Genomic DNA, 27,281 nt, shown 5'->3' with positions numbered 1-27,281 from the left:
CTTTTCGAAGGCCTGCACTTCCACCCATTTTGAGAAATAGTCAGTCATAAATAAAATGAATTTAACTTTACCTGGTGCCGTTAGTAGAGGTCCGACGATGTCCATTCCCCATTTCATGAATGGTCATGGCGATAAGACCGAATGTAGTTGTTCTCCAGGTTGGTGAATCATAGGGGCAAATCTCTGGCATTTGTCGCACTTTCGGATGAATTCCTTAGTGTCTTTTTCCATGTTGTCCCAGTAGTAGCCTGCCCTGATCACCTTTCGGACTAAGGAATCGGCGCCGGAGTGATTTTCGCAAGTACCCTTGTGAATCTCTTGGAGTACATAATCTGTTTCTCCTGGCCCCAGGCATACTGCTAGTGGGCCATCAAAAGTTCTTTTGTACAGAGTCCCGTTTTCGTCGAGCGAGAACCGGGCTACTTTGGTTCGCAGGTCCCTTAATTCCTTTGGATCTGTCGGTAATTTTCCATCTTTCAGATAGTCAATATATTTATTTCTCCAGTACCGTATTAGGCAAGTAAAATTAATCTCGGCATGACCTTCCTCGATCACTAATTTGGACAGCTAAATAACAGCCCTAGGGAGCAGGTCATCTTCTTCAATAGATGATCCCAGGTTTGCGAGGGCATCGGCCTCGCTGTTCTGCTCCCGAGGTACGTGGACCAAGGTCCATTCTTTGAAACGGCGTAATGTGACTTGGATTTTGTCCAAATACCTTTGCATCCTGTCTTCTCGGACCTTGTAGCTCCCATTTATCTGGTTTACTACCAAGAGTGAATCGCATTTTGCTTCGACGATATCAGCTCCCAGGCTTTTGGCCAATTCCAGACCTGCAATCATAGCCTCATACTCGGCTTTGTTGTTAGTCAATCTTGCGGTTTTTATAGATTGCCTGATTATGCCACCCGTAGGCGGCTTCAGGACTATACTGAGTTCGGATCCTCTCACGTTTGTGGCGCTATCAGTTAACAAGGTCCATACCCCGGAAGATGTGCCTGATTTTAGTAAAAGTTCCTTTTCTACCTCGGGCACGAGGGAGGGTGAGAAGTCGGCCATGAAGTCTGCTAGAATCTGGGACTTGATGGTCGTTCGGGGTTGATACTCGATATCATACCCCCCGAGTTCAATGGCCCATTTGGCCAATCGGCCCGATAATTCGGGCTTATGCAATACGCTTCGGAGAGGGTAAATGTTAAAACACAAATACGGTGTCATTGAAAATAAGGTTTCAATTTTTGTGATGCGCTTATTACGCATGAGCTAATTTTTCTAGGTGCGGATACCTGGTTTCGGCATCCCCTAGGGTCCGACTTACATAATAGACAGGGAATTGCGTATCTTTCTCCTCTCAAACCAGCACACCGCTTACCGCTATATCGAATACAGTCAGGTATAGATACAACATCTCATCCTCTTTTGGCGTGTGGAGCAAAGGCGGGCTAGTTAGATATCGTTTCAATTCCTCCAAAGCGTGTTGGAATTCTGGAGTCCACTCGAAGTTGTTTTTCTTTTTGAGTAAAGAGAAGAAATGATGACTCATGTCTGACGACCTTGATATGAATCTGCCTAGAGGCGTTATCCGCCCTGTCAGTCGTTGCACGGCCTTTACATTATTTATCACCGTGATTTCTTCGATGACCTTAATTTTGTTGGGGTTGATCTTGATCCCCTGTTCGATACCATGAAGCCTAAGAATTTGCCTTAACCCACTCTGAAGGCACATTTCTTGGGGTTAAGCTTCATGTTGTAACTTCTGAGGATGTCGAATGTTTCCTGCAAATGAGTCAAATGATCCTCTACGAGCAGGGACTTAACTAGCATGTCATCAGTATAAACTTCCATGGATTTGCCTATTTAATGCTTGAACATTTTATTAACTAGGTGTTGGTATGTAGCCCCTGCGGTTTTCAGCCCAACGGGCATTCCATTAGTAGGTACCATACTTCGTGATGAACGAAGTCTTTTCCCTATCCTCGGGGTTCATCTGAATTTGATTATACCCTGAGTAGGAGTCGAGAAAGGTGAGGGTCTCGTGGCCATCCGTTGCATCGAGCAGACGATCAATGTTAGGAAATGGGAACGAATCCTTGGGGCACGCCTTATTTAAGTCTTTATATCTACGAACATTTTTAACTTATTTCCCTTTTTGGGCACTACTACTATGTTGGCCTGCCATTCGGGGTACTTTACCTCTCTAATAGACCTTATTTTAAGGAGTTTCGTTACCTCATCCTTGATGAACACGTGTTTTACTTCAAACTGGGGTCTTCATTTTTGCTTCACCGGTTTGAACATGGGGTCGACACTTAATCGGTGGGTGGTTATTTCCGACAGGATTCCTGTCATATCTAAGTTGGACCAAGCGAAATAGTCAATGTTATTAATAAGGAATTGAATGAGTTTTTTCCTGAGTTCAGGGGTTAATCCTGTTCCCAGGTATACCTTTCAATCTGGGAGATGCTAGATCAAAACAGCTTGCTCCAGTTCTTCAATTGTCGATTTCGTTGCATCTGATTCTTCGGGGGCAACAAAAGTTCGAGGAGCGAGGAAATCTTCTTCATCATCCTCGGGGTTCTGTACACTCCCAGACTCATCCGAGGTAGAGTGTATAGGATTAGGCGCTTCCTGGTAAACCGCGAACATTTCTTTTACCGCATGTTGTTCTCCATATATGGTCGTTATGCCATCCTTTGTTGGAAACTTCATCATCTGGTGCAGAGTTGATGGCACTTCCCTCATGTTGTGTATCCATAGCCTGCCAAGCAATGCATTGTACATCATGTCATCGCTGATGACGTGGAACTTGGTGTTCTGAGCTGTACCGGACATGTCAACTGGGAGGGCGATCTCCCCTTTCGTTACTTCACCGGCCATGTTGAAGCCGTGGAGGATCCGGGATGCGAGTACGATCTGATCGAGCAACCCAAGCTGTTCTACCACCTTTGACCTGATTACGTTGGCCGAGCTGCCTGGATCCACGAGCACACGTTTAATTCGAATGTTACTTAAAAGAAATGAAATTACCAGTGCGTCATTGTGTGGTTCTGTCAAGGTCTTGAGATCCTCCTCGCTAAATGCAATGGTGTCTTCGGTCATGCGGTCTCGTATCGGCCTTTTTATTGCAGTGTATATTTTTATCCTTTTGATCACGGGTCCTTGGGGAATGTCGGTCCCCCCGATAATCATATGAACGATATGCCGAGAAATATTTCTTTTTTCCTAGGTAGATTTTTCCGAGTTTCCCGTTGAATCTCTCAACGTGCTCCTTTGTTGATGTGAGGACTGGCGCTAATGTATTGAGCGTCGCACAAGGTCGTACCCTTAGGAATCGGCTCTGGCGTGCTCCCAGGGTTTTGCGGTGGCACACCCATACCTGAAATAATCATACCGCCATTTCCATAGTTTTTTAAGCTGTTATTTTTAGGTACGTCAACTGGTTTAGGCATTTTGACCTGAAATCAAAGATCTTGGACAAGAAAAAGTGTGAAAGATAACTTGCGTTACATAGTAAAGCCAACAAGAAAATAATCACTATTATTTTTAGCCCCACGGTGGGCGCCAAACTATTTACCGTGAAAATGGTAATAACAATTAAATTTGATTATGTGATTCTAAAAATACGTGATCTATTTTTATGCTAGTTGTTAGAGCAATAGATTCTAAGTGAGGTACTTGGAGTCAAGATATGAGCTTAAGACAAGACATTAACCAAACCAAATGGCGGTCGATCAGGGCCTCGAGGGCCCTCTGGGTCGAGTCTAATGCCCCGCCAGGGGTAGTCGATGGAGCCTAACAGTTATAAATAAATCAATGACAGCTCTTTATGGCTAATAATAAGCAATAAATAGCACACAATGAATATGAACAATAAATGCAAGTAAAGAGGTCGGAAGAATGTGTTAGAGAGCAGAGAGAATGTTCTTGAGTGTTTTGTATTGAGCAACAGGTGACTACAAAATGACAAGGATCTCTTTTATATATGAGGGGAAATCCCAACATAGTACAAATTCGTTTATTACAAAGATATGGAGATGAGACAGCTAGTTGATGTCATGATTCGAGTCTGAACTTAGCTCACTAGACTTTGTCAGCTCCAGTTATGTGCCTTGGGAACTCCCCACTTTTCATCATAGCCATTGGTCTGTGTTGCCCCGAGGTCGAACGTCGATAACCCTCGAGGGTGAACCTAGACCATAGTCTCGAACCTGTGAAATATGCTTGCGAGGCATCACAACAATAGAAAATTGGACCCTCCGATTTTACCGTATACAGTGTTGTATACTAGGAATCCTTCTGAGAACTTGAACTGGAACATATCCTGTTCTTTTATGCCATATCTTCATGCCTCCTCTACTAGTTGCTACAAATGCTGTATTTATTGTTTTCCTAATGTTGTTGATAATATGCACAGACCTTCTTCCTTTCTACCCATCTCCTTCACCCTCCCAGACAAGAGATCCTGAAACACACAACATTTAGGAAAGAAAGTAACACTGCATTTGAGATGCTCAGTCACCTTAGAAACTGACATAAGATCGAACTTAAAGGCTGGTACATTTCATCAATTTATAACATTTATTTCTAGTGTGGCCTTTCAAATGACAGAAATCACATTCTAAACTATAGTTCCTTTTTTATCTAGTTGTAGAATGAGCAATAAACATGGCAGTAGGATCATTATGTCCATAACTACCACCAGTAATCGATTTCTTGCTTTCTTCCTGAACCACCATAGCATAAGCCTTGTCTATGGATGGCAAAGTTGGCATCAACAGAATTTGGCTCCTTGCTTGCTCAAAACTATCATTCAATCCCATCAAAAATTGCAGCAATAGTTGATACTCCAGTTGCTTAATATACTCAGTAGCTGATGGAGGCGGTGGCAGTATCGAATCATATTCTGCCCAGAGATCTTTTAGCTTGGTAAAATAGGTCGATACTAATGAAATCCCCAGTGTTAAGGTAAATATTTCCTTGTGCAAGTAATACAGCCTCGATACGTTTACTTTGTCAAATCTCTCCTTGAAAGCAGCTCATACCTTTTTGTGCATTCGAAGAAAATAATACTCATGTTACCAAATCCCTGCTCACATTGCTCATAAGCCATGAGGTCACGATTGCATCCTTCGATGTCGATCCATCAACTAAACACAATTTATTCTTACCTAATAGTGCTACTTTCATCGCACGACTCAAAAGAGAGTAATTTTTCGTACATGTCAAAATGAGTCCCACCGACATGGATCCTGGACCATCAGACGCATGCAAGTAAAGATGATGACTGTGATCCAAAGCAATTGAGCTTGGTACTGCTCCATGCTCGTATTATCTCCATTATTCTCGTTTTCAGCCAGATTCTCAGAAATTGTCATTGAAAAATTGTAGCATTAGGGTTCGAAACTTGAGTAGATTCTCTCGAACTATCTTCAATTCCGCGAAGAAATTCCCTAGAATCACTTGATTAGTGTGGCTCTAATACCATGAAGAATTTATCAATCATTCAAAGCTAAGAAGAAGAAATTAAAGATGAAGAATCGAGAGAGTTTGGAGAAGAACAAGGCTCTGTTTATTGCTATACAGCGTGAATAAGAAGAAGCATTTACAATGTTTTAACTAACTCACTAACCACCTAAATGACAGTTGTAATCCACTAACTAACACATTAACTAATACGTCAACTATAGTTAACTTAGCTAATTATAATTAAGCAACTATGATTAACCTACGTCCTTTACAGTTTTGCTCATCTAATAAATCCCACCTTGCATAACTTGTGAACAAGACGATAAGCAAAATGTGATCAATTTGTATCAAAATTATGTCCTGCTTCCCATAATTTGTGAAAGCGTGATATTTTATTCTTCTAGATATATAGTGGCAAAGCTATTTTTTCACAAATTTTTTAAACGATAAAGAAAATTTAAAAAGCAGCCTCAAATAGTCCTATTTGTGCAAATTTTCCGTTTCCCCCTAAGCTCGCTTTTTAGGCCTTTGCTCGGGTGAAATTTTTGATCGAACGATTCTTCTAGAGTTTCTCTTTTACTAAAAATATAGGATTTAAGTTATACCGACAATGTAAAGATATTGTACACTATCAAAGATTGTTAACTGTGATTACAAGTCAATTACTATTATTGGGTCAAACTGAAAAAATTTCTTCAACCAAATAAGCGTTATATACAATAAGCTTAATTTGACTCTAGAGCTAGATCGACCTTTAGTGATTGAGAGCAAGAATTTCAATAATAACACTGCTTCAATATTATTTGTAAGCAGATACACAAATTGTTTGAGTCGTGTTTGGTACTGTCCTAAGAAATTATTTCAGCAATGTGAAATGTCTCCCCAGGACTAAACAAGCACATCTCTATTTGTTTAGAGGATACAGGAATCAGCAAAATTAAATATTACAAACCCAACTATTTAAAAGAGGGGAACAAGAGAAGTTAAACTACCAAAAAGAAAGACAACAAAGGGAAATTGGTGAATAATGAAATTAGAAGGAAAGATAAGAAGGATTTCTTTTTGTCTTGCTGATGATAATTGATTAGAAAGGAGTGATTGGTAATGATTATTTATAGCTTCATTTGCATGAAGACTTGTTGTGCATGACAAGAAAGTGGCCGATGAAATTTGCCACTTTATCAAGACATTTTGTCACCTTTCTAATGACTTCTAGAAGGGATATCACTTGACTTTGATTATGACAATTGTCAACAAAGTCTTTAAAATATTGTCACACAACAACAAAAATAACCAAAACCAAGGAACACTAACTCTAAGGCTGAGATTGCTAAGCTATCGGTAGCTATAGACTCCCCACCTTACGAGGAAGGGTATGAGTTCAAGCTTCTTCACGTAGCAATAATAACAGTAGTCTAAGCGTATTAACAAGGAAAATTAATATTGAGTTGCTCTTAATTATAAACTCTTCCATTTACAATTTCTTATCGACTAATAGTAAGCAAATTACTTACTGAACACTCAGTCTAAGCTTACAATAGAATTTTATATGCACTCGATATCTAAAATAAAATAAAATCAGTGTTACACGATCAGCATAAAATTTATTAAGAAAAATTGCATTTATGTAACTTACACCTTGCATGTATATTGGAAGAACGCTAGAATCTTTTACGCTGCATTATTTAAAATCGAATATGTTTAATATATATAGGTTTAATTAATTACTACACCCACCAACCTGGTGCTGATTAGTTTATCACCAAGCCCTTTTGACCTCAGTCCTCCGTTGCTCTTGCTTTGCCACTATATATATGAGATTAAGTTGTATTTCACAAGTAAATCTTTTGTCTGCATCCAAAACATTGTCCAATATTGGCTTTCATAATTCTGTTAGCGACTATGTAATCTTCATGCTTGAGGAGTTTTTGCACCATCCAAAGTGCGATGAATATTATTATAATTCTGCACAACTTTGTCCCTTGTAAGATTTATCCTCAATACTGTACCCACCACATTACCACACGAGCAGAGTAAAATTACTTGTGCGCACCAAGTATTTTGCACCAGACTAAAAGTTTTAACTGTAAAAAATATAAATTAAAGTGAAAATACAAATCACTTAATAATAAGTAAGTGATAGCTTTCTGTACAAAAAAATACATTTTGCATTCATTCGTTTAATATAAAACACTAGGATTGGTTACGTTGATTTTTCGGCAGACCAGTGGTGGAGTGGAGCATTCGTCCCACCAACACCCCCAAACCTCCTTAACATACAACAGAAAACCTTACACCAAGAAGTAACTACTGTCCTGCCTTAATTACATCTAGTTCGTATCAACCAAGTATATGAATTATCACTATCATTATACAACAGGAAACTACCTTTCATCAAATAAATCTCAGAATGCAAAAGAAAACGAACTATAAACTTCTTCAATCTTTTTGTTCCAAGTAGATTTTGGTAGATCGACGCATGTCCCAACATAAGCCTTCGTTTTTTTATAGCTTTTCATGTAGGGTGACCACTTGGAAGAGGTCCTCATCACGGTTCTGTCAGCTATAACCAACGCATTTGACTAATATGTTACACTATGAGAAAAACTACCCCCCTCAATTCTTTAGTTCTTCTTACTCCTAGGGTTAGCTGAAGAAGTTATTCATGTTCTAGCAATTCATAAGAAAAAATCGGCCATATGTCATAACAACCCAAGTTATTCAGCTGCAAACCACAACTCATGCATATGGACACTTTGTTTTTTGCTCATGAATCCATGTTAGCTCATCACTAAGCAGTAAGCACAGGGTATGCAAGCTCGCAAACTTAACTGTTGCAAGAAGGATGGAGTTAATAATTAATTTGCTTATACAAAAATTATACAAGGTGTGAAGTCCCACGAGTCGCAGGCATCTAATGCGAAACGTGAACAGGAACATGCTAAGCTACTTCATATACAAGGATTACCCTACAGCAGCACGGACACCGTCAGCTATTCTTCTTCCGCTTCCTCAAATTTGGCATTGCACGAAGAAACACCGAACCGGAAACATAATCATTGTCCTCCATATTTTCTTGGTGCGCTGATACCTTTTGACAAGTACTATTAGTCGTGTTGTCTAAATCTTGCTCGTTTTCAGATGCACCTATCCTTGCATCACATTGCTTTTTATTCGTCGAGGGGCTAGAAACAAACTGATTTGAAGCATTACCACAAATCTCATTTCCCAAAAGCTGAGAGGAATTATTAATATCAGAACAACCAACTGATAGGATAGGACTAGACGCATTTATCTCATGCTCCATATCTCCATCATCTTCCTCTAAGCAAAACCCACCCCCCATTTTAAGGTACTCCTTAGACAAAAGATCCCCAGGAACAGGATCGTCCATTTCACCAAAACTTGGCTGAACAGCGGATTCCATTTCTGCCCCACCCGTGTTGACATCAGCACTTGTTTCAGGGTTTGACAGTCCTTGTGGACAGTAATCATTACTTACATCATTCTCGGTCATGTTGCTAGAATCATCAGGACAACGCTCAACTATGCCCACATCTGCTCCGGATTCTCTCCTTTCCAACTTGTCAGTAGTAGAATCTCCATCATCTTTGTCAACTTTATCAGACTCATCATCTCTTCCCTCACTGTAATTTACTATTTTCCGATGACGCTCTGACTGAAATTTCAATTAGAACGAAACGGAAAGAATATTAAAAGTCATGAACTGGAGGTCTCAAGTAAAACACAAAAGAAACTGACATTTTCCCTTGAACCATGAATATGTACAAAGTGACAAGTACTCGGTCATTTAGTTTAAAAGTATGTGGATATTGTTTCAAAATACGTGCATATACTAGCAATGACACCTGAAGAGAATTTTGAAATTGCAAATTCTCGAGATAGCAAAATGAAGCAAGAATTTAAGACGACATGCAATCAAACCACTATCATCAACAGTTTTCACATGCAATATGAACCATGAGTAATTTTTCATACATCACATGTAAAAAAACATTATAATTTATAAACACCATAAATATAGGATTCGCAGAAGCAAAATATCATAAACATAAAGCTAGGACTTGCAGAAGCAGCTTGGAAACTCTTGAGACCTGTGAGAATGGAATAATTCAGCTCTAATTCTTTCTAGAATTCTCAGAAACATAGGAATTAAGTAGAGGTTAGGGAAACACTAAACAAGGCAAAGGTGACTTGACATTAGCACCAGTGCAATGAGTATCTGCCCTATACTATCTCAATATATAGCATCTCAATGAGATCTGGACAGATAGTATTAATGTTTTTCAATTTCACTAAAAAGGTGCAGTCATGAAGAGTTTAAAATACAATTAGTGTTGCAAGGAAAAAGGACTTACTCTTCTTGCTTGCTTTGGCTTTTCAAGCTTCTCAATTTGTGATTGTTGCTCTATATCACTATCTTTTTCCCCCTCGGAGCTTGTTTTGAAGGATCTGGAACAGGATTTCTTACTTGCCTTCCCCACAGATCGAGCTGTTTTCCTTCCTCCTCTTATACTACCACTTGATTTCTTATTGGTGTTTTGCTTGCTTCCTGATCCCTCTGGTGGTTCCAAATGTTCAGGCTGCAAATGCTCTCCTTTCCTTTTTCTTGACTGCTTTCCAACTGATCTTTTTGTTTTTGTCTCCTCATAATCAGCACCAGCCGACTCTAGTCCCGTCAAAGGATCCTCTATCTTTTCCTCCTCCACATTATTAAATTTTAATTCTCTTTTTTTTAAGTTTTCAGGAGCATCTTGTACACTTGCATCCATTAAATTCATGGATTTGTTTCCTGTCATAAGTTTAACAGCCTTTTTTATCCTCTTGCTACGAATTTTTGCAAATCTCTCATTGAAAGTGTAGAAGGCTTCCAGTCGAAGTTGTGTCTACATCAAGTAAACAAAGGAACATTGAGAGAAAAGTTCTGCATCAGCTTCCTCTTTTTCCAATCAGACAAATTAACACAAAATGAGAAAACAATAAGAGCAGAGCACACAAGAAACAATAGAAGTGGTCAATTCATGTTTGTATTATCATAGAAGTCATTCCTTTACTTCAAAAGAGACATGCCAATTGACGTGCTTAGTGTGTATATCCATTTTCTTTTAAATTTTGGTGACAGGTAGGGGAAGATGAAAAAGGATCAACCTCATGTTTGTTGTACTCTTTCAGAACCGATACTAGCAATTCATCTGCCTTCTGGCTGCTCCAACCGAATTTCTCCCAACAAACTCTGCAACAAACAAATGTTCATTCAGAGTCATATATAAATCCCAAGTCCTCACTAGACCATTAGAAGAAAAAATCAAATACAACTCACTTGCGAAGCACAGAAACATCAGGCTTCCCCCATGCAAAAGGCTCTGTTGACTTGTCAACCCGTGGAGAAGCATATGCTGAAATCACAGCATCACTCGGAAACGAGGAAGGAATATGCCAGTTTTTACTAATATTTCTCTGTGAACATGGTGCCAATATAAAGAAAGAGTAAGATCATGCTTTTCCAATCAAATAGACAATAGATTTGAAGCAAAAGGACACAATGTTTTACATGTTTATTCATGAAAATCTGCTTCAACTTTTGAACTCTATCCTCAGACTTGACATTTTCATCAGATGCGGAATTGCCTTCCACATTGCTTCTTGAGCAACTCATATCTGGATCACCAACTTCACTCCCTCTCTTCCTAGTGCTGGAACCTGCCTGTGCATCAAGCCCCCCAAGAATGGATGGATCTGGCGATTCCACCCACTCCCGAAATTTCTGAAGACCGTCTTCCTCAGGAAATGCATTTAGAACTTCAATGGCATTAACAATACCAATCCCACTGCACCATGGCAAAAAAAAATGGATCAGGACTTCTGCATATCTCACAAAGCAAAGTTGCTCCACATATAAGAACTGTAGTATCTATAGTTCCTTGATGAGAATGTGCAAACAAGAGTAATTGATGTAGTAAAAAAGAGAGGCAGATACATCTGTTAGCAGGATATGGCACTCTGTAAAAGAGCCACAAAAGCAGGCTTACCTCACTCCTTCAGTATAATCGCTCCCAAGGAATAATGCCGTACGAATTAATTTTTCTCTATCCAACCCAAGCTCGTTCTCCACATCCTATAAACAGCAGATATGGCATCAACCACAGGCACTATAAATGAAAGGAAACTACAATATTCTCTCAGAAATGAGACATTGACCCCGCAGTGTACCACCAACCTCAAAACCTTTTTCTTTCCTTTCTCTCTTTTTTTTTTTTTTTTTGGGGGGGGGGGGGGGGTGATAGTGATCACAAAAAGAAAAACAATAGCTCTTACTACAAGCATCATTTAACCATTGCAGTGGAGGTAAACAAAGTTTTTGATTATTATTTTGAAAACCCTAAAAAGGTGTAGTTGTAGAAACCTAGCTTGCAGAAAGACAAACTTAACGGAAAGAAGAGAATCCAGGACACGGTGAATTGATGAACCTTCATAAAGTATGTCTCCACATATTTGCGATCATCAAATATGTTCTTGTATACATTTCGAGCACCAAACAAGAACGCATCAGAGTCATCAGTAACCACACCATCAACAAGATTTGTAAGCTCCATGTAAGCACACTGAGCTTCAGCTTCCATCGGAGCTATTATATATGGCAAGCCAAACATTTGAAGCAACTCCTGACATAGAGAAAGATGTAAATGAGATGAATTGAACTAACAGTAATATTGTATCACCATGAAACATCAGAGAAAAGGAATCAAGTACATGCACCCAAGGTGTGACCTAGTGGTTAATGAAGTGGTTTGAGAACCATGAAGTCTCACGTTCAAATCCCAATGGAGACAAAAAACACTAAGTGAACTCTTCCTATCTGTCCACACCTTGGTGGATAAAGCTACCTACCGTACCTGGTACCTGTTGTTGGTGGGAGGTAACAGGTATCTCGTGGAATTAGTCGAGATGCGCGCAAGCTGACTCGAACACCATGGTTATTTAGAAAAAGGAATAAAGACATAAAGAACAAAGATGACTTCGGATCAGTAAGTGGAATAGGAAATAGAAGGGGAAAAGGGTTAAAAGAGTTTTTACAAAGATAATAAGCCTAAGCCCCTAAGCATGCAGGTTTCTAACTTTGTAACGTTCACAAGGTCACTAAGAAAAAAACAATCACACGTAATGGGATGTCAAGTTAATAAACTAACCAGCATACACCAATTGATTATGTGATTTAAATAAGATGAGATAGTCCAATACAAAGAATGATCTTAGCCTAGAAAAATTACAGCTAAAAGCATAGGCGGACCCAAGATTTCAAGGCGTCGGGGGCACCACTAATGCCAATACTAGCTACCGAGTTTTTAGCATTGAACTCATTGTATTTTTAGAATTATGGTTTCAAATTTAATATTTGTTCAAATGTTAGTGAGTTTGAAATATATATTACTGCTATGCTAAAAGTAATGGGTTCGTTATTGCCGAAGGGCTAGATACGGTCATGTTTGTGTCAATCATTTGCAACGAAAGATTAGTGGAGTGTGATTGGAATCAAAGGAACCAACTTTAAATTGAACTTTTTGGCCATTTCAATTTCTTGAGAGTTTTGCAGCAGGAGCAAAAGTATCTTAGGGGCTAGGGTAACTGGGCAAAGGTTTATGTTTTTAATGTGGAAAGAGAATTGGGTTTTGAGATTTTGAGGGATGGACTTTAAGCTAAAAATGGGAAATGAATGTAAGAAGTACTCACAAAATAAAAAAACCGCTACAGTTATTATTACACATGGAAAAATGGGAAATGAATGTAAGAAGTCAAATAAGAAAGTTGCTGCAGTAAAGATTAGAACCTGGGTCACGAAGAACACATGGAATTTTTAGGCAACCCACTCAACCAGTGTCCCCCAGCAACCGTTTGTTGATGAGGGTACATGTAAATTATACTATAAGAGTTTTTAAGGAATCACATGGAATTTTTCCCAAAGTTATGGGGTGTGGGTGACCCCCCTGTGCCTAACGTGGGTCTGCATCTGGCTAAAGGCATGATCTTAGCCTAGAACCTTTACACCCAAAAAGTGTGAATGTAACTCGAGACAGAACATGCTGTATGGCATGGCAATAACAAAATTAAACTGGGGTCACTGAGAATCAATTTGTAATCACACGCAGACCAGCAAATTGTGGGAAACCAGATAAAACGCCACGAAACACCTGCTCTCTAGTGCACAAACAGCTTCCAACTACTAAAATTTGATATTTGGAAATAAATTAGGTCTAAAGTTGCATCAGAAAAAATAAATATCATCTAAAACCTACCTGGCACTCTGCAAACATTTCAGAGCTTACAGATTCTGCATTACGCTCAAGCTTTCTCTGCTCATCTCCAAGTTTTTCACGCTCTTTATCCAACACATCCATCTCCTCCTCCAAACTAGCCATCATAACCTTTTGATCTTCTTTGCTACCTGCAGAATCCAAATTGCCAAAGAGATCCTTCCCTTCCAATAATGGGTCATCACAAGTACCTTCCTCATCTAGTTTTTGTGCACTATTTGCATCACTTATAAAACCCTCCGTGAAAGCTTTGGCGAGTTCTGTCGATTCGTGTGTATAATGATGTGAGGCAGCTCCAGCTTCATATTGTTGAGCATCAGAGGTTCTTGCATTCGGCAATTCGTTAAATCTTGCTTGTTCTATAGAAGTAACATCTGACGCACTTTTTCCGTTGCTCGAAACCTCAACAGTGGTATCAGCTATCTTATTCCTAATCATTCTAACCTCTGACCCATCAAGAGGATCAGTCGGTCCCATACGTATATCACAATGCAAAGTTCTGTCAGCTTGATTGGTTACTTCTTCAATCTGCATATTTCTATAACCAGAATTAGCTTGAAATTGTTCCCCTAACTGGTTTCCCAAACAGTTATTACCCTCCGCAATATCCGTCTCATGTACAGTATCATGCAAGTGTGCAGTCTGAATTTCGGATGGTAATTCTTTCTGTTGAAGAATTTCATGCGTCTTTGGACAATTGTTATCTTGACCATCAGATCCAATAACTATACCATGAGTAACCATTTGACTAGCTTCTTCAGACATATCATTCTCATGAGATTTATCTATGCATCTATGATCTCTCAAGTCCTCAAGACTCCTCCTTACTGCTTCCTGATAATCCGCTTCTTCTTCCAAAGCACCTTTAGAAGCACTTCTTGAATCAAATGGAAATAAGGAACGCTCCTTGCAAATATCTACACATTCTTCTTCCCATTCTACTTCAACCTCATCATCCATGCCATCTTTCTCCAGTGTAGCCTGGCTTTCCCCTTGAGAGTTATTGCTTAGCAAGTCACGTTTCTCTTCAATCAATCCTTCCTCCCACTCAACATCTGAGGCAGAATCCAGAGACTGCTTTTTTGAGGGGGAATGATCAATAGAAAATTCCATAGCTGGATCACCTGCCACTAAATGTGCAAATATATCATCATCATCATCATCATCATTGGCACAATTATGTGCAAAATTATCTTCAAAAGATATCTGAATTGAAGTCCCGCTTTTCAACTCAGACTCTTCACTTTTGTTGTTTGAACAAGCCTTCCCATCATTATCTGGATTGGATGAGTTCAGCTGCGGAATTGTATCAGAGACATTTCCAGGGGAATGTACAGCAGTGTCATTGATAGCAGGCACATAACTAAAATCTTTGTTTCTGGATAGACTCTCTTCCTCAATCTCTTTAATCATATCTAAATTTCTCTGTAAATCTCGAGTCATGCGAACACCCATGGCTCTCAGTCTGCTGACTCGAAGATGACCCCTCTCATCCAGATACGTCTCCACGTCATCATTAAATGCACTTCCAGGTTCAGTCACGATTGATTCTAGCACACTAGATTTCCTTGTTGCAGCATCACTTGCAGTCGCAGAATTTGGCAAACTATTTTCTGTTTGTACTTCACTTGGCTTCTTTCTGGTTTGATCTTTCCCAGCAGACACAAGGACACTAATAAATACCAACATGTAATTTTTTTAGTAGGAGATGATGATTTAAGCAAGAGAGGAAAAAGAATCACGAGAACAAAACAAATGACCGTTACTTACTCTTTGTCCCCAGTAAAAGATGAGGAGAAAATAAATTCCCTATTTGCTTCAGAAGCAATCCTTTTAGTCCGCACACCACCTATTCCCTTTCCAGCAGCAGATTTCTGCACTTCATCTATCTCGCGTCGAAAAGCAACAGTTTTCAGATAAGCTTGTATTTGCAGTTCTGAGAACTTTTCAGGAGCCTAAGAGATGCATCTACAGAGTTAGACTGAAAAAAATAGAAAATGTACCCACAGGAACACATATTCAGTTCTTAACCTTGCAAACACAAGTAACATAATTCAATAATATAACACAGGGAAAGTTGTAAGCTCCACAGTTCCAAAAACGGCTCGAGAAAGTGTTTGAAGATGTACTAACTAAACCATCAACCTGGCAAAAACACTTTTTTAATGATAGATACATCATTTAAAAGAAATCACCATGAAGATCCACCTAATCTAACTCACAAACAAGGACCAGCATTGAAGATTAAGATATTGTGTTGCAAACATGAAACCAGTGCACAAACTATAAATAATGTACTTTAAGCTACAAAAGAGATATACATATTTAAGAAGATACAGAACTCTGAAAACCCAAAAAGCAATTGCAGAAAGACAAATCATTGTGTTCTGATGTGCAAACAGGCTTAATGATGTACCTTCTTGACCTTCTGATACTTTTGTCTGTTCTCTGCCATCAATCTCTCCCTCATCTGGCAAACAAGTTATTGATCAAACAAAGAGAGAAAATTCTGCATCCAGAGTTTTTTTGTCTCCTTTTGAGGGACCATTAACTGGATACTGCTTCCATATGTAAAAGAAACACCTTTACCTGACCAAGAAGATCAAGCTGCATCGATGGAGGTAAAGCAGCTAAAACAGAAGGATCAACTTTTCCTTGCATTGATGGCTGCACATTGCATAAAGTGTTTGGCGGCATGGTTAGTAAGAGACAAAAATCTATTCATACTCGTCAAGAGATACCACAAGCATCACAATTAGATGGAGGTAATTAAGTCCACGGATTGAAATTGTGATAGAAAATGAAGTCCACATACTTGCATCTACTAGACCAGCAAATAACAATTAGAATTTCCTTCCTAACAATGTAAGGACCAAACAAGACAAAGACTTCTTTACTCATTAATGCACTTGAATAAAAGCAGATACGTGCATACAAAAGAAGTTTAATCGTTCCTTAAGCCATAAAGGAAAGCAGACTCTTAATGCAAATATTATTCAGATTCCCAGCAGCAGAATCATCAACAAATGTGATACATGTTACCATTATTGCACACAACTAAAAGGTGCACCGGGACCAAGAGCGTCACAATCATTTTACTACTCAAATGAATTGGTCACTAGCATCATGCACAATCTGAATTTGACATGTGAAGATGAAAATAAAATCATCAAGCAGTTGATGCTAACCAGTATCATCTCTTCGTCTTCATCAGTGTTATCATTTTCAGCATGATCCCCAGCACAAGATGTTGATGCATTACCAGTAAAATTCCAGTCTTCCTCTGCTTGAATAGAAGCTGCCAACCTTAATTAACTTGTCAAACTGAGTGTCAGAATCTTTTATGTCCACATTCAAGTAGAAAGCGGAAACATCATACAAATGCATAACATATCCAAAAAAACAAAAAAGATCATACAACTGACTACTACAACTTACATCTCATCCAGTGCTTCCCTATCATAATTCTCTGCAGCCAAGCCATTTCCTTCGTCCACGTTCTTCACAGTTCCAGTTGCTTCTGTGCTAACCTTTTTACCCTTTGCATCATTCTGCTTCCTCTGGTTCTCCAGATCCACAGCCAGCTCTTTCAGCCTCATAGCCTTAAGCTGCAAGTAGAGAAGGATGAATCTATTCAGCATCATGTGTATTGTCAAATTCTAACCGCACTATGACAATGCTGATAAGTTGAATGCACTCTAAGTTAGACAAAAGACGTCCAATTTAAAGAAAAACAGTAAATCGAGGAAATAGTGGTTTTATCAACAGCCTGGCACGTAAACCAAACATGTTCTCTCATCTGCTTGCATGATTATCCGCGACAGCATTGATGAAAAGCACTAACGTCACCAAGAATAGACAACAAACGTATTGTTCAATAACCATCTCATCAAACAGATGAGAAAGAAGAATCCTTTATTTAGTTAGGTTTGTAACATGCTCCCAATCCGTTGAAAACACTGTGTTAGTAACTAGAACACCTATACCATAAAGAATTGTGTGATTTCTTATCTAAAAACTTAACCAATTTTAAGAATGTTACAGTAATATATAACATATTCTAGCTCCGCAACACATAACTCTAAATAATTGAAGGACTAACATGATTAAGGAGCAATTTTTCAGCAGTTTTTCTAATCTTGGCTTGAGCATTTTCCCGCTGGCGGCGACGCGCGATCACCGTTCTACGCTTGAGGGCAGGCGTACCACCGTCAAATACAAAGACTGGCTTGGTCCGAAGGTAGAGTAACTTGCAAATTCGACGGAAAAATCCCAAAATATGAGCATTCCGCACCATCTCCCCCTTTTCATCTCGCATTGCTTTCATAAATTGTATAATCCATATGCTTGCATCTGATAAATAACAAATTTTGACGCAGTAATCAGTATAAGTATGATCAGTGAGTTTTCTAGATATAATTAGGGTTAGGGTTAAAGGAACTGAGGTTACCGATTGCTAGTTTTTTTCCGGCGAGGGTTTCAACGGACACGCGGCGGCCGACGGGGGCCAAGAGCTCCCAGAGACCTTGAACACCCATTTCAGTTTGTCCACTAAACTGTCAAAGATTTTGCGTAGAATTTTGAAGTATTGCCGCCAAGTCGATACAAATAGGCTGTAAAATGGAACGGGAAGTCGGTTGGTCGTTGCAGGGGCAAATTGGGTAGCTTGGTCTTTTTCCTTAACAAAGTAGACAACAACAACAACATCCCAGTATAATCCCACAAGTGAGGTCTGGGGAGGGTAGTATGTGCGCAGACCTTACCCCTACCCCGAGAGGCAAAAAGGTTATTTCCAGGAGACCCTCGGCTCAAGAAAGCACCAAGTGACGATATATTAGTACTATTGATAGACTCATAATATAATAACATAAAATACATAACATACATAAAAGAAATTAAAATAGCAAAATAACAGCCATATAAGAGAATATAGGAAATACGAGAGAGATGGAAGGTAAACTAATATCCAGCGTATAAAGCCCTGCATCAGTAGCTAACCAGTAGTATCCTAAGCCTAACTCCTAACGGGCTAGTCTCACTCTAGTGCGCTGTATAGATATTCACAACTTCCCCCTAACCTTCAACCTTAATGTTCGACCTCCACAATTTCCTGTCTAGGGTCATGTCCTCAGTAATCCTAAGTCGCGACATGTCCTGCTTGATCACCTCTCCCCAATACTTCTTAGGTCTTCCTCTACCTCTCCTCGTACCCACCACCGCCAATCGCTCACACCTCCTTACAGGTGCATCAGTGCACCTCCTCTGAATGTGTCTGAACCATCTGAGTCGTGCTTCCCGCATCTTGTCCTCTATTGGGGTCACGCCCACCCTCTCTCGAATATCTTCATTCCTAATCTTATCCATCCTTGTATGCCCGCACATCCACCTCAACATCCTCATCTCTGCTACTTGCATCTTCTGGATGTGTAGATTCTTAACCGGCCAACACTCGGTACCATACAACATGGCAGGTCTAACTACTGCTCTATAAAACTTACCTTTTAGTAACGGTAGCACTTTCTTGTCACACAGGACTCCCGTCGCTAACTTCCACTTCATCCACCCCACCCATATACGGTGTGTGACATCCTCGTCGATCTCCCTGGTCCCCTGAATAACTGACCCAAGGTACTTGAAACTACCCCTCTTAGGTATGACTTGAGATTCAAGCCTCACTTCTACTCCCTCGTCCGTCGCCTCGTCCCCAAATTTGCACTCGAGGTATTCCGTTTTCATCCTACTCAATCTGAACCCTTTAGACTCAAGGGCCTGTCTCCAAACCTCTAGCCTCTCATTGACGCCGCGTCGGATCTCGTCAATTAGGATTATGTCATCAGCAAATAGCATGCACCATGGCACCTCCCCTTGAATATTGTGCGTTATGGCATCCATCACCAGGGAAAATAGGAAAGGGTTGAGCGCCGACCCTTGGTGCAACCCTGTAACAACCGGAAAATGCTCGGAGTCGCCTCCTACTATTCTAACCCGAGTCTTAGATCCATCATACATGTCTTTAATCACCCTAATGTATGCAACCGGGACCCCTTTAGCCTCTAAGCAGCTCCATAAGACCTTGGCATGAACCCGAACTGGTTGTCTGAAATAGACATCGTCCTTCGCACTCTCATTTCAACCACTCTCTCCCAGACTTTCATGGTATGACTCAGTAATTTGATACCCCTATAGTTGTTACAGCTCTGGATATCACCTTTGTTCTTATACAACGGAACCATTGTACTCCACCTCCACTCTTCAGGCATCTTATTAGTCTTGAATATATCATTAAACAACCCAGTAAGATATTCCAAGCCTGCTCTACCCACACTTCTCCAAAGTTCAACCGGAATTTCGTCTGGCCCGGTAGCTCTGCCCCTCCCCATCTTATGCATTGCCTCCATGAACTCATCGACCTCAATGTCCCTACAATAACTTAATTCATGGGGGTTGTCTGCATTCCTCAATTCACCTAGTGTAATATCCTGATCCCCTTCTTCATTTAGAAGTCTATGAAAGTAGGACTGCCATCTCCTTTTAATCTGATCCTCCCCCGTCAAAACTTTGTCGTCATCATCTTTTATGCACCTCACTTGGTCCAGATCCCGAGCCGCCCTCTCTCTCACCTTAGCGAGTCGGAATAACTTCTTCTCCCCGCCTTTGTTCCCTAGTTCCTCATATAGATGAGCAAAAGCTACTGCCTTAGCCTCCGTTACTGCCATCTTTGCCTCCTTCCTAGCAACCATATATCTCTCTTTGTTCGTTGTCTTCTCCTTCTCGCCAGTGCTCCCTACTAGTCGCAGGTAAGCCGCCTTCTTCGCTTCCACTTTACCTTGGACACCGGCATTCCACCACCAGTCTCCTTTGTAGCCACCGGTGCGTCCAGAAGATATACCTAACACCTCTGTCGTCGCCTTCCTTATGTTGTCTGCCGTCGTCGACCACATAGTGTTTGCGTCCCCACTACTTCTCCAAGCTCCCATTGTCGATAACCTTCCTACCAACTCTTGAGATTTATCCTTAGTCAAGGTGCCTCACCTAATCCTCGGGCGGCCTCGTACTGACCTCTTCTTCCTCTTTATCATAATACCAATGTCCATCACCAAAAGCCTATGTTACGTTGCAAGGGTTTCACCGGGGATAACTTTGCAATCCTCGCACCACCTTTTGTCGCATCTCCGGAGGAGGAGATAGTCAATCTGAGTCTTCGCCGCCGAGCTTTGGTAAGTAACCAAATGCTTCTCCCGGTTCGGAAAACTTGAGTTTGCAATTACTAGATCGAATGCCTTGGCAAAGTCCAGCAGCGAAGTGCCCCCTCCGTTTCGTTCCCCCAAACCAAAGCCGCCATGCACCTCAGTATAACCACTTGCGGACGACCCAATATGACCATCGAAATCTCCTCCTATGAATAACCTCTCAGAAGGTGGAATGCTACGAACGATGTCATCCAACCCCTCCCAAAAAGCGCCTTTTAATCTCCTCATCCAAGCCAACTTGCGGCGCGTACGCGCTAACGACATTTAAAGTACACTCACCCGCCACCACTTTAATAGTCATTAGTCTATCATTCACCCTCCTGACCTCAACCACCGACTCTCTAAGATGGCTATCAACCAGGATACCCACTCCATTCTTACCCCTGTGGACTACAGAGTACCACAACTTATACCAATCCGCGTTTCTCGCCCTCGATCCAACCCACCTAGTCTCCTAGACACACGCTATATTAATCTTCCTCTTCTGGAGGATCTTTGCCAACTCTATGGACTTACTCGTCAGCGAACCTATGTTCCATGACCCGGTTCTCAACCTATAGGCTCCCTTGCCCCTTCTACCTCCCCTGCCTCCCGTCCTACACCCTGACCCTGGCCCCACACTCTTCCCCACACGAGGACATGCCCTTAATCTACCATCCCAGACTACAGCCACTTACCCCTACTGCCAATCTAAAGAGGGCCCACTAGTGCCCAACGGCCAACGAATCAAACTAGAAGGAAATAAGTCACTACAAGTACACTTGTAGAATGATTAAACTAATGTGAACTAAAGGGACAACAATTTAGCTAAACACCAAAAGGGAAACCGTAGAACGGGAGGTACCAACTCCCGAGAACCAAACCTGTGTTGACTAGCTTTACTTGGTGTAGTTATACGCTCACGCACCGCTTCCCACCGCCCTTTGATGACGCTCGCTCAGATTGCTCCTCTTTGCTAATACTTGTGCGCCCAACTTGTCTTCGACAAGTTCACGAACTTCCCTGAACACAAAATATACCACGACCCAAAAAGCATGAGGGTTGTCACTGCTACCACTGGTGTAGCCCTGACAGTAGTAGTGGAATTATAGGGAAAAAGCAGAGAACTATACAAAATTCACTAAGTTCTACCGTGGTACAACAAACTGAACAATTGCAAGGTAGAAATCTTACAATTTTTTAAGAGGAAACCCGTTGTCGAAAAGGATCAAACTCGAAAGGTCGTCGGAGCTCCGATACGGGATCTTTGCAGTTTTTTTTAGGGGGGGGGGATAGAAGAAGAAAAAAAGAAAAAGAAAAAGAAAAAGAAAAGAAAAGGAAGGGGAGATGAGCAGAGACGGGGAGAGCAGTGTTCGGCGCTCAGATATCCATCGACGACGATCCGGTAGTAACAGTGCAGTCCAACGGTAGTCCCAGCTACCAAAGTTTTCCGAACTACATTGACCTGATTCCTATTTAGCCCAGGATATGTAGGAAACCTTTGAAGCAAAGGTTCGGTCAAATCTTTTTCAAAAAATGCTTCAACGGAGTACTCGAATGGGCAAAAAATCGCTCGCTTTATCTTTGCACGAAAACCCTTCGTGTCTTCGGGCAAAGAGGGGCAGCTGTAAGCACGTGATTTTTGCCCTATATGAGAATTACTCCCAAAAAATTCAAAAATAAAATAATTTTTCTTGGTGTGCAATTTTTGTGATATTTTGTGGTATTTTTGTGTAATTATTTGTATGTTTGTCTGTGCATGTTTATTTGTTAAATTAATAAAAATAAAAAAATATGTCGCATTTTGCATGTAGGATTTAATTCTACAATTGTTAGTAATTAAGTTTGTTTTACAAAAAAATAAAAATTACAAAAATAGGTATCGTTTGCATTTTTAGCATTTAATGTCCGAATATACAATTTTATGCTTAATTATTACTTAATTGTGCGTTAATTATTATTGGGAGTTAATTTGCGCTTTTATAACTTAATTTAGTTCTTAATAATAGTTTAAGTATTTTTATAATTTAGTTTTAGAAAAATAAAAGAAGAAAAGAGAGCAAAAAATAAAGAAAGTCGGAATTGGGTCTCTTCTTCAAAATTCAAGCTACAAGCCCAACAAATACCCAATCTTCCCAAACGACCCAGTCCATTTCGAACTGGGTCGACCCAGTCCATAACCCAAAAGACCCAAACCCCCTTTGTCTTTCATTTTTCATAAAAACAAAACAAAACAAAAAACAAAAAAAAAACCCTAAAAGACTAAGCTATCCGCCACCCCCCTCCCTATCTTCTTCTTCTCCATTTTTCTCCAAGGTCATCCATGGCTTCCCCCTCAAAGATCAACCATGGCTGCCCGACGTCGACAAAACCAGCAGCTCCAACGAACAACATCTTCTCCAAACAAAACGCCAAGCAAGCTGCCTTTCTTCTTCGTCGTCGCATCCAAACGACCATCGTCGCAGCTGTTTCTGCGTCGTTCGCGTCCAGCCGCTGATGCTGCTGCTCATGCAGCTGATGCTGCATTTTCTGCTGCTACTGTTCACGCAGCTGTGCCTGTGTCGTCACTTCATCTTCTTCGTCCAATGAACAACAGTCCAGCTACTTCTTCTTCGTGTTCGTCGTCGCTGTGTCGTCGCTGCTGCTCACGCTTCACACTTCTGCCTCCTACTGCCTCTGCGTCGAGAAAATGGCCAGCCACTGCCTCACCAACGTTGTTGCTCCTTCGTCTTCTTCGTTTCTTCGTCGTTGTTTTGAATCGGTTAGTTGTTCTAAGTTTTATTTTTGTCCATATTTTTGTTTGATATTTTCCGGATCCAAAATCGTTAAATGATTCAATTCTTGTTTTGTTTGTTCGTCGTTGAAATAATTTTTTAGTTTGTTCATGTGTTTTGTTGAATTAATTTTCAGATTTTAAATGGAAATTTAATTAGTGTTTTTTTCATGTTTATTTCATGTTTGTTTTATTGTTTAGGTAAATGTTGTTAGTTTAATGTTAGTTAGATACAAATTGAAGTTTAATTAATTGTTTCTTCAATTTGTTTCATGTATTTTATGTATTTTCCAGAAATTGTTAATATTGTTAAGTTCAAGTTTAAATTCATAATTGTTTCTTCTTAGGTTTTGTTTTGTTATTTGCCTAAAAGAATTTAGTTGTAATAGGGAAGTATGTTGGTTTTAATCATTTGAATCCGTCGTTTTTATTTTTAGATTTAATTCATGTTCATATTATGTTTGGTTGATCTTGAATCCGAAATTTGTATAGTTTGATTTCTTGTTTATCATTTATGATTATTTCTTGAATTTGTTTCATAATCTTGTTTAAGTTTAATATAGGAATTGTTTGTTGTAATGTTGTTAGAGTTGATTTTAAGTTCAATATTATTGAATTTAGAAATCTGAATATACTTGTTTGTTGTTGTTGTTGTTGAATCTGAAAATAGGTTTGTTTGTTGCTAAAATATTGTTCAATCAAATTTTAGTTGTTCTTTGTTGTTCAATTTGTGTTCATGTGATTTGTTGTTGAAATGTTGAAGAAATCATGTTCATGAGATTTGTTGTTTGAATTTGTGTAGAAATTGGTCACATTGGCTATATTTTGGTTGAGTGTGATTAATTGATTTGTTATAGCTGATAGAGTAGTTTGGTAATTTGCAGTACGTTCAGGGGTAGTTTAGTAATTTCAGTAAGGTCGGAGGGGTAGTTTGGTAATTGAATATTTTATAATTCTTTATGTGAAGCATGGGGGGCAAAATGTATTGGGTTAGGTTGTGATATAGTTGTTTAATATAAAGGGGGGACAAGACAAAATTTAGTGCGGAGGAATCTTGTATTTGTTTAGTGAAAGTATGGGGGACAAAATATAATGGGGTGGGGTTGATATATTTATTTAATGTAATGGGGATGAGTGTGAAGATAATGGGTTTGGTAGGAGAAAATGAGTTAATTTTAATTGATTAAAAGATTTATGGGATGGGATATATATAGAAGTCTTGAATACAGATACGAGAGAACACACGGACAGGACAAGAATAAGAAAAAAAAACAGAGAGATACGAGAGAATACAGATAGAGAGGAAAAAAATCTGACAGAAAGAGAATAAGAGAGAGAAAAAAAAGGGTTGAACATTTAAGAGAGAGAAAATTCCGAAAAAATATTTAAACTTTCAAATAAAAAAACTAAAAAAAAATCTTCTGCTTTCTTTCATTGTTTGAAATTAGCATTAATTGTTGTTGTGTCATCAAAGCTTGAAGCTTTGTTTTGGGATTAATACTCCACTGGTTTGCAAACTTTGTTCCTGGGTTGTTACTGTTGCTGGATTATTGCTGTTGTATTGTACTGTTATTACTGCTGATTATTAAAAAAAAAAGAATGAAAAAGAAAAAGAAAAAATGAAAAAAAATGATGAAAAAATCGAAACAAAAAGAAAAAAGATGTTGTTAATAATGAGGACCTTTAGAGTCCATTCTAACCTGTTTTGTTTTGAATCACAAAGAAAGAAGGTGGTTGGTTTGTGGTAAGCCGGAAATACAAGGCCCAGAAGCATACTTTGCGGGGATCAGGCCTGATAACAGAAACACTCAAATCATATTGGGACTTGTTGACTAAAGTTGATGATATTGAAATGGGCAATGGTCTGGGCAATACTGATGCGAAGCTTAGTGGCTGAGATGCCAGTTTTGATAAAATGGGAGGACGCTCCGTTCCTTGGTTAGCAGGAGAGAAGTTTTTGGTGACTTATTTTGTTGTCATTTCTGTTGTCCGGATTATTCTTAGGGTTGTAATCCGAATATTGTCTTGTGTCAAACCTTCTTATCTTTCGAGTTTGTCATATCAGTTTGTTTAAGTTTTGTCAAGGCTGTGTTAGGATTTTATTATGGTTGTTTTGTTTGTTTTATTATTCAAACCATTTCGCCGGTAGTCTAATACAAAAGCCAGTAAACATGTTAGAATGGACTCTAAAGGTCCTCATTATTAACAACATCTTTTTTCTTTTTTTTTCTTTTTTTTCGATTTTTTCATCATTCTTTTTTTTTTTTTTTCATTCTCTTTTTTTTTGCTTTTTTTTTTGTTGTGGTCGAATCTTATGGAGATTGCCTACGTATCATGACCCCGCATGAATCAGACCTTACGTAGTTCGGACCAATAAAGATAAACAATACTCAACATTTTTTTTAATTTTCATATTAAAACAAACTGGGTTTCAAAGGTTTAAAGATGACCTACAAACTTGAAAATCAAACAACCCGCATATTCTAATCAAAAGATTTACAAACTCAAAAACAAACGGCCAGCTTCCTTTCCCCGTTTGTCAAATGCAACCAAACGGCTATTTTTGCAAATGTGGCCCCTTCCAATTCTCACATGAATTTTGAGGCCGGGGAGGATTATTTTATGACACTTTACCAACTTGTCCATTCTTTTACGAAAATAACCTTTCGACAACTGAAAGATACTCTAAGGCTATTTTGGCAAGAACGGTTTAAGACGCGGCCGAAGCTGGCTCGGCTTATTATGACAAAATTCAAACGGTATTCACCTGACCGCCGACTCTTTGTTTTTTTTTCCTTTTAAAATTATAATAAAAACCTGGTGTTGCAAACACGGCCCTTCAGCGCCTCGGGGACGAAGATTTATAGGGCTGTGTGGGTCAACTAGACCAAAAATCCTAAACATGACCCAAAAGTGGCTGTTTATGCAAAGTCAGCCTTCCGGCGTTCCTTTCGGGAACATTCGGCTATTTATGACATAACAACATCACCTGACTTATTTATGACTCTTTTTATCGTTTTTCAAATTAGAAAACTCAATATTGCAAACACGGCCTTTCAACGTCTCGGGGACGAAGATTTTTAAGGCTGTGTGGGTCAACTGGACCAAATCTTAAATATGACCCAAAAGTGGATGTTTATGCAAAGTCAGCCTTCCGGCGTTCCTTTCGGGAACATTCGGCTATTTATGACATAACAACATCACCTGACTTATTTATGACTCTTTTTATCGTTTTTCAAATTGGAAAACTCAATATTGCAAACACGGCCTTTCAACGTCTCGGGGACGAAGATTTTTAAGGCTGTGTGGGTCAACTGGACCAAATCTTAAATATGACCCAAAAGTGGCTGTTTATGCAAAGTCAGCCTTCCGGCGTCCCCTTCGGGAACATTCGGCTATGTCTTGATAAAACAACGTCACCCGACTTCTTAGAAATTTGACATATATATTTTTGCTATTTTTTTTTGTAAAAGGGGAAGTTGG

At 39.6% G+C, this 27,281-nt stretch overlaps 6 protein-coding genes across 6 annotated transcripts; all 6 read right to left on the bottom strand.

Annotated features, from left to right (window-relative positions):
- Window positions 1–567: 567 nt before the first annotated feature.
- On the bottom strand, window positions 568–1,059 carry LOC138885546 (uncharacterized). Its single transcript, XM_070166505.1, has one exon. It carries the CDS (start codon window positions 1,057–1,059, stop codon window positions 568–570), a length of 492 nt encoding a protein of 163 aa, XP_070022606.1.
- Window positions 1,060–2,463: 1,404 nt separating this feature from the next.
- Window positions 2,464–3,099, bottom strand: LOC104247082 (uncharacterized). Its single transcript, XM_009803029.1, has one exon. The coding sequence runs from the start codon at window positions 3,097–3,099 to the stop codon at window positions 2,464–2,466; it is 636 nt and encodes a 211-aa protein (XP_009801331.1).
- Window positions 3,100–4,637: 1,538 nt separating this feature from the next.
- LOC138885545 (uncharacterized) lies at window positions 4,638–5,375 on the bottom strand. Its single transcript, XM_070166504.1, has 2 exons — window positions 5,243–5,375; window positions 4,638–4,942 (listed from the first exon to the last, which is right to left on the bottom strand). Exons 1-2 carry the CDS (start codon window positions 5,373–5,375, stop codon window positions 4,638–4,640), a joined length of 438 nt encoding a protein of 145 aa, XP_070022605.1.
- Window positions 5,376–8,278: 2,903 nt separating this feature from the next.
- On the bottom strand, window positions 8,279–18,410 carry LOC104247079 (DNA repair protein UVH3). The gene is made up of 15 exons (XM_009803024.2): window positions 18,247–18,410; window positions 17,899–18,149; window positions 17,235–17,404; window positions 16,985–17,102; window positions 16,386–16,463; window positions 16,213–16,266; window positions 15,567–15,751; window positions 13,779–15,468; window positions 11,955–12,149; window positions 11,517–11,602; window positions 11,039–11,315; window positions 10,808–10,944; window positions 10,636–10,720; window positions 9,846–10,373; window positions 8,279–9,145 (listed from the first exon to the last, which is right to left on the bottom strand). Exons 1-15 carry the CDS (start codon window positions 18,332–18,334, stop codon window positions 8,456–8,458), a joined length of 4,632 nt encoding a protein of 1,543 aa, XP_009801326.1. The 5' UTR covers window positions 18,335–18,410; the 3' UTR covers window positions 8,279–8,455.
- LOC138885543 (uncharacterized) lies at window positions 18,348–20,773 on the bottom strand. Its single transcript, XM_070166503.1, has 2 exons — window positions 20,116–20,773; window positions 18,348–18,409 (listed from the first exon to the last, which is right to left on the bottom strand). Exons 1-2 carry the CDS (start codon window positions 20,771–20,773, stop codon window positions 18,348–18,350), a joined length of 720 nt encoding a protein of 239 aa, XP_070022604.1.
- Window positions 20,774–20,905: 132 nt separating this feature from the next.
- LOC138885542 (uncharacterized) lies at window positions 20,906–21,310 on the bottom strand. The gene has a single exon (XM_070166502.1). The coding sequence runs from the start codon at window positions 21,308–21,310 to the stop codon at window positions 20,906–20,908; it is 405 nt and encodes a 134-aa protein (XP_070022603.1).
- Between the last annotated feature and the right edge of the window lie 5,971 nt (window positions 21,311–27,281).

Source organism: Nicotiana sylvestris, chromosome 2 (genome assembly GCF_000393655.2).
Source record: "Nicotiana sylvestris chromosome 2, ASM39365v2, whole genome shotgun sequence".
NCBI classification, from domain to species: domain Eukaryota; kingdom Viridiplantae; phylum Streptophyta; class Magnoliopsida; order Solanales; family Solanaceae; genus Nicotiana; species Nicotiana sylvestris.
This window is presented reverse-complemented; position numbering and strand designations above follow the sequence as displayed.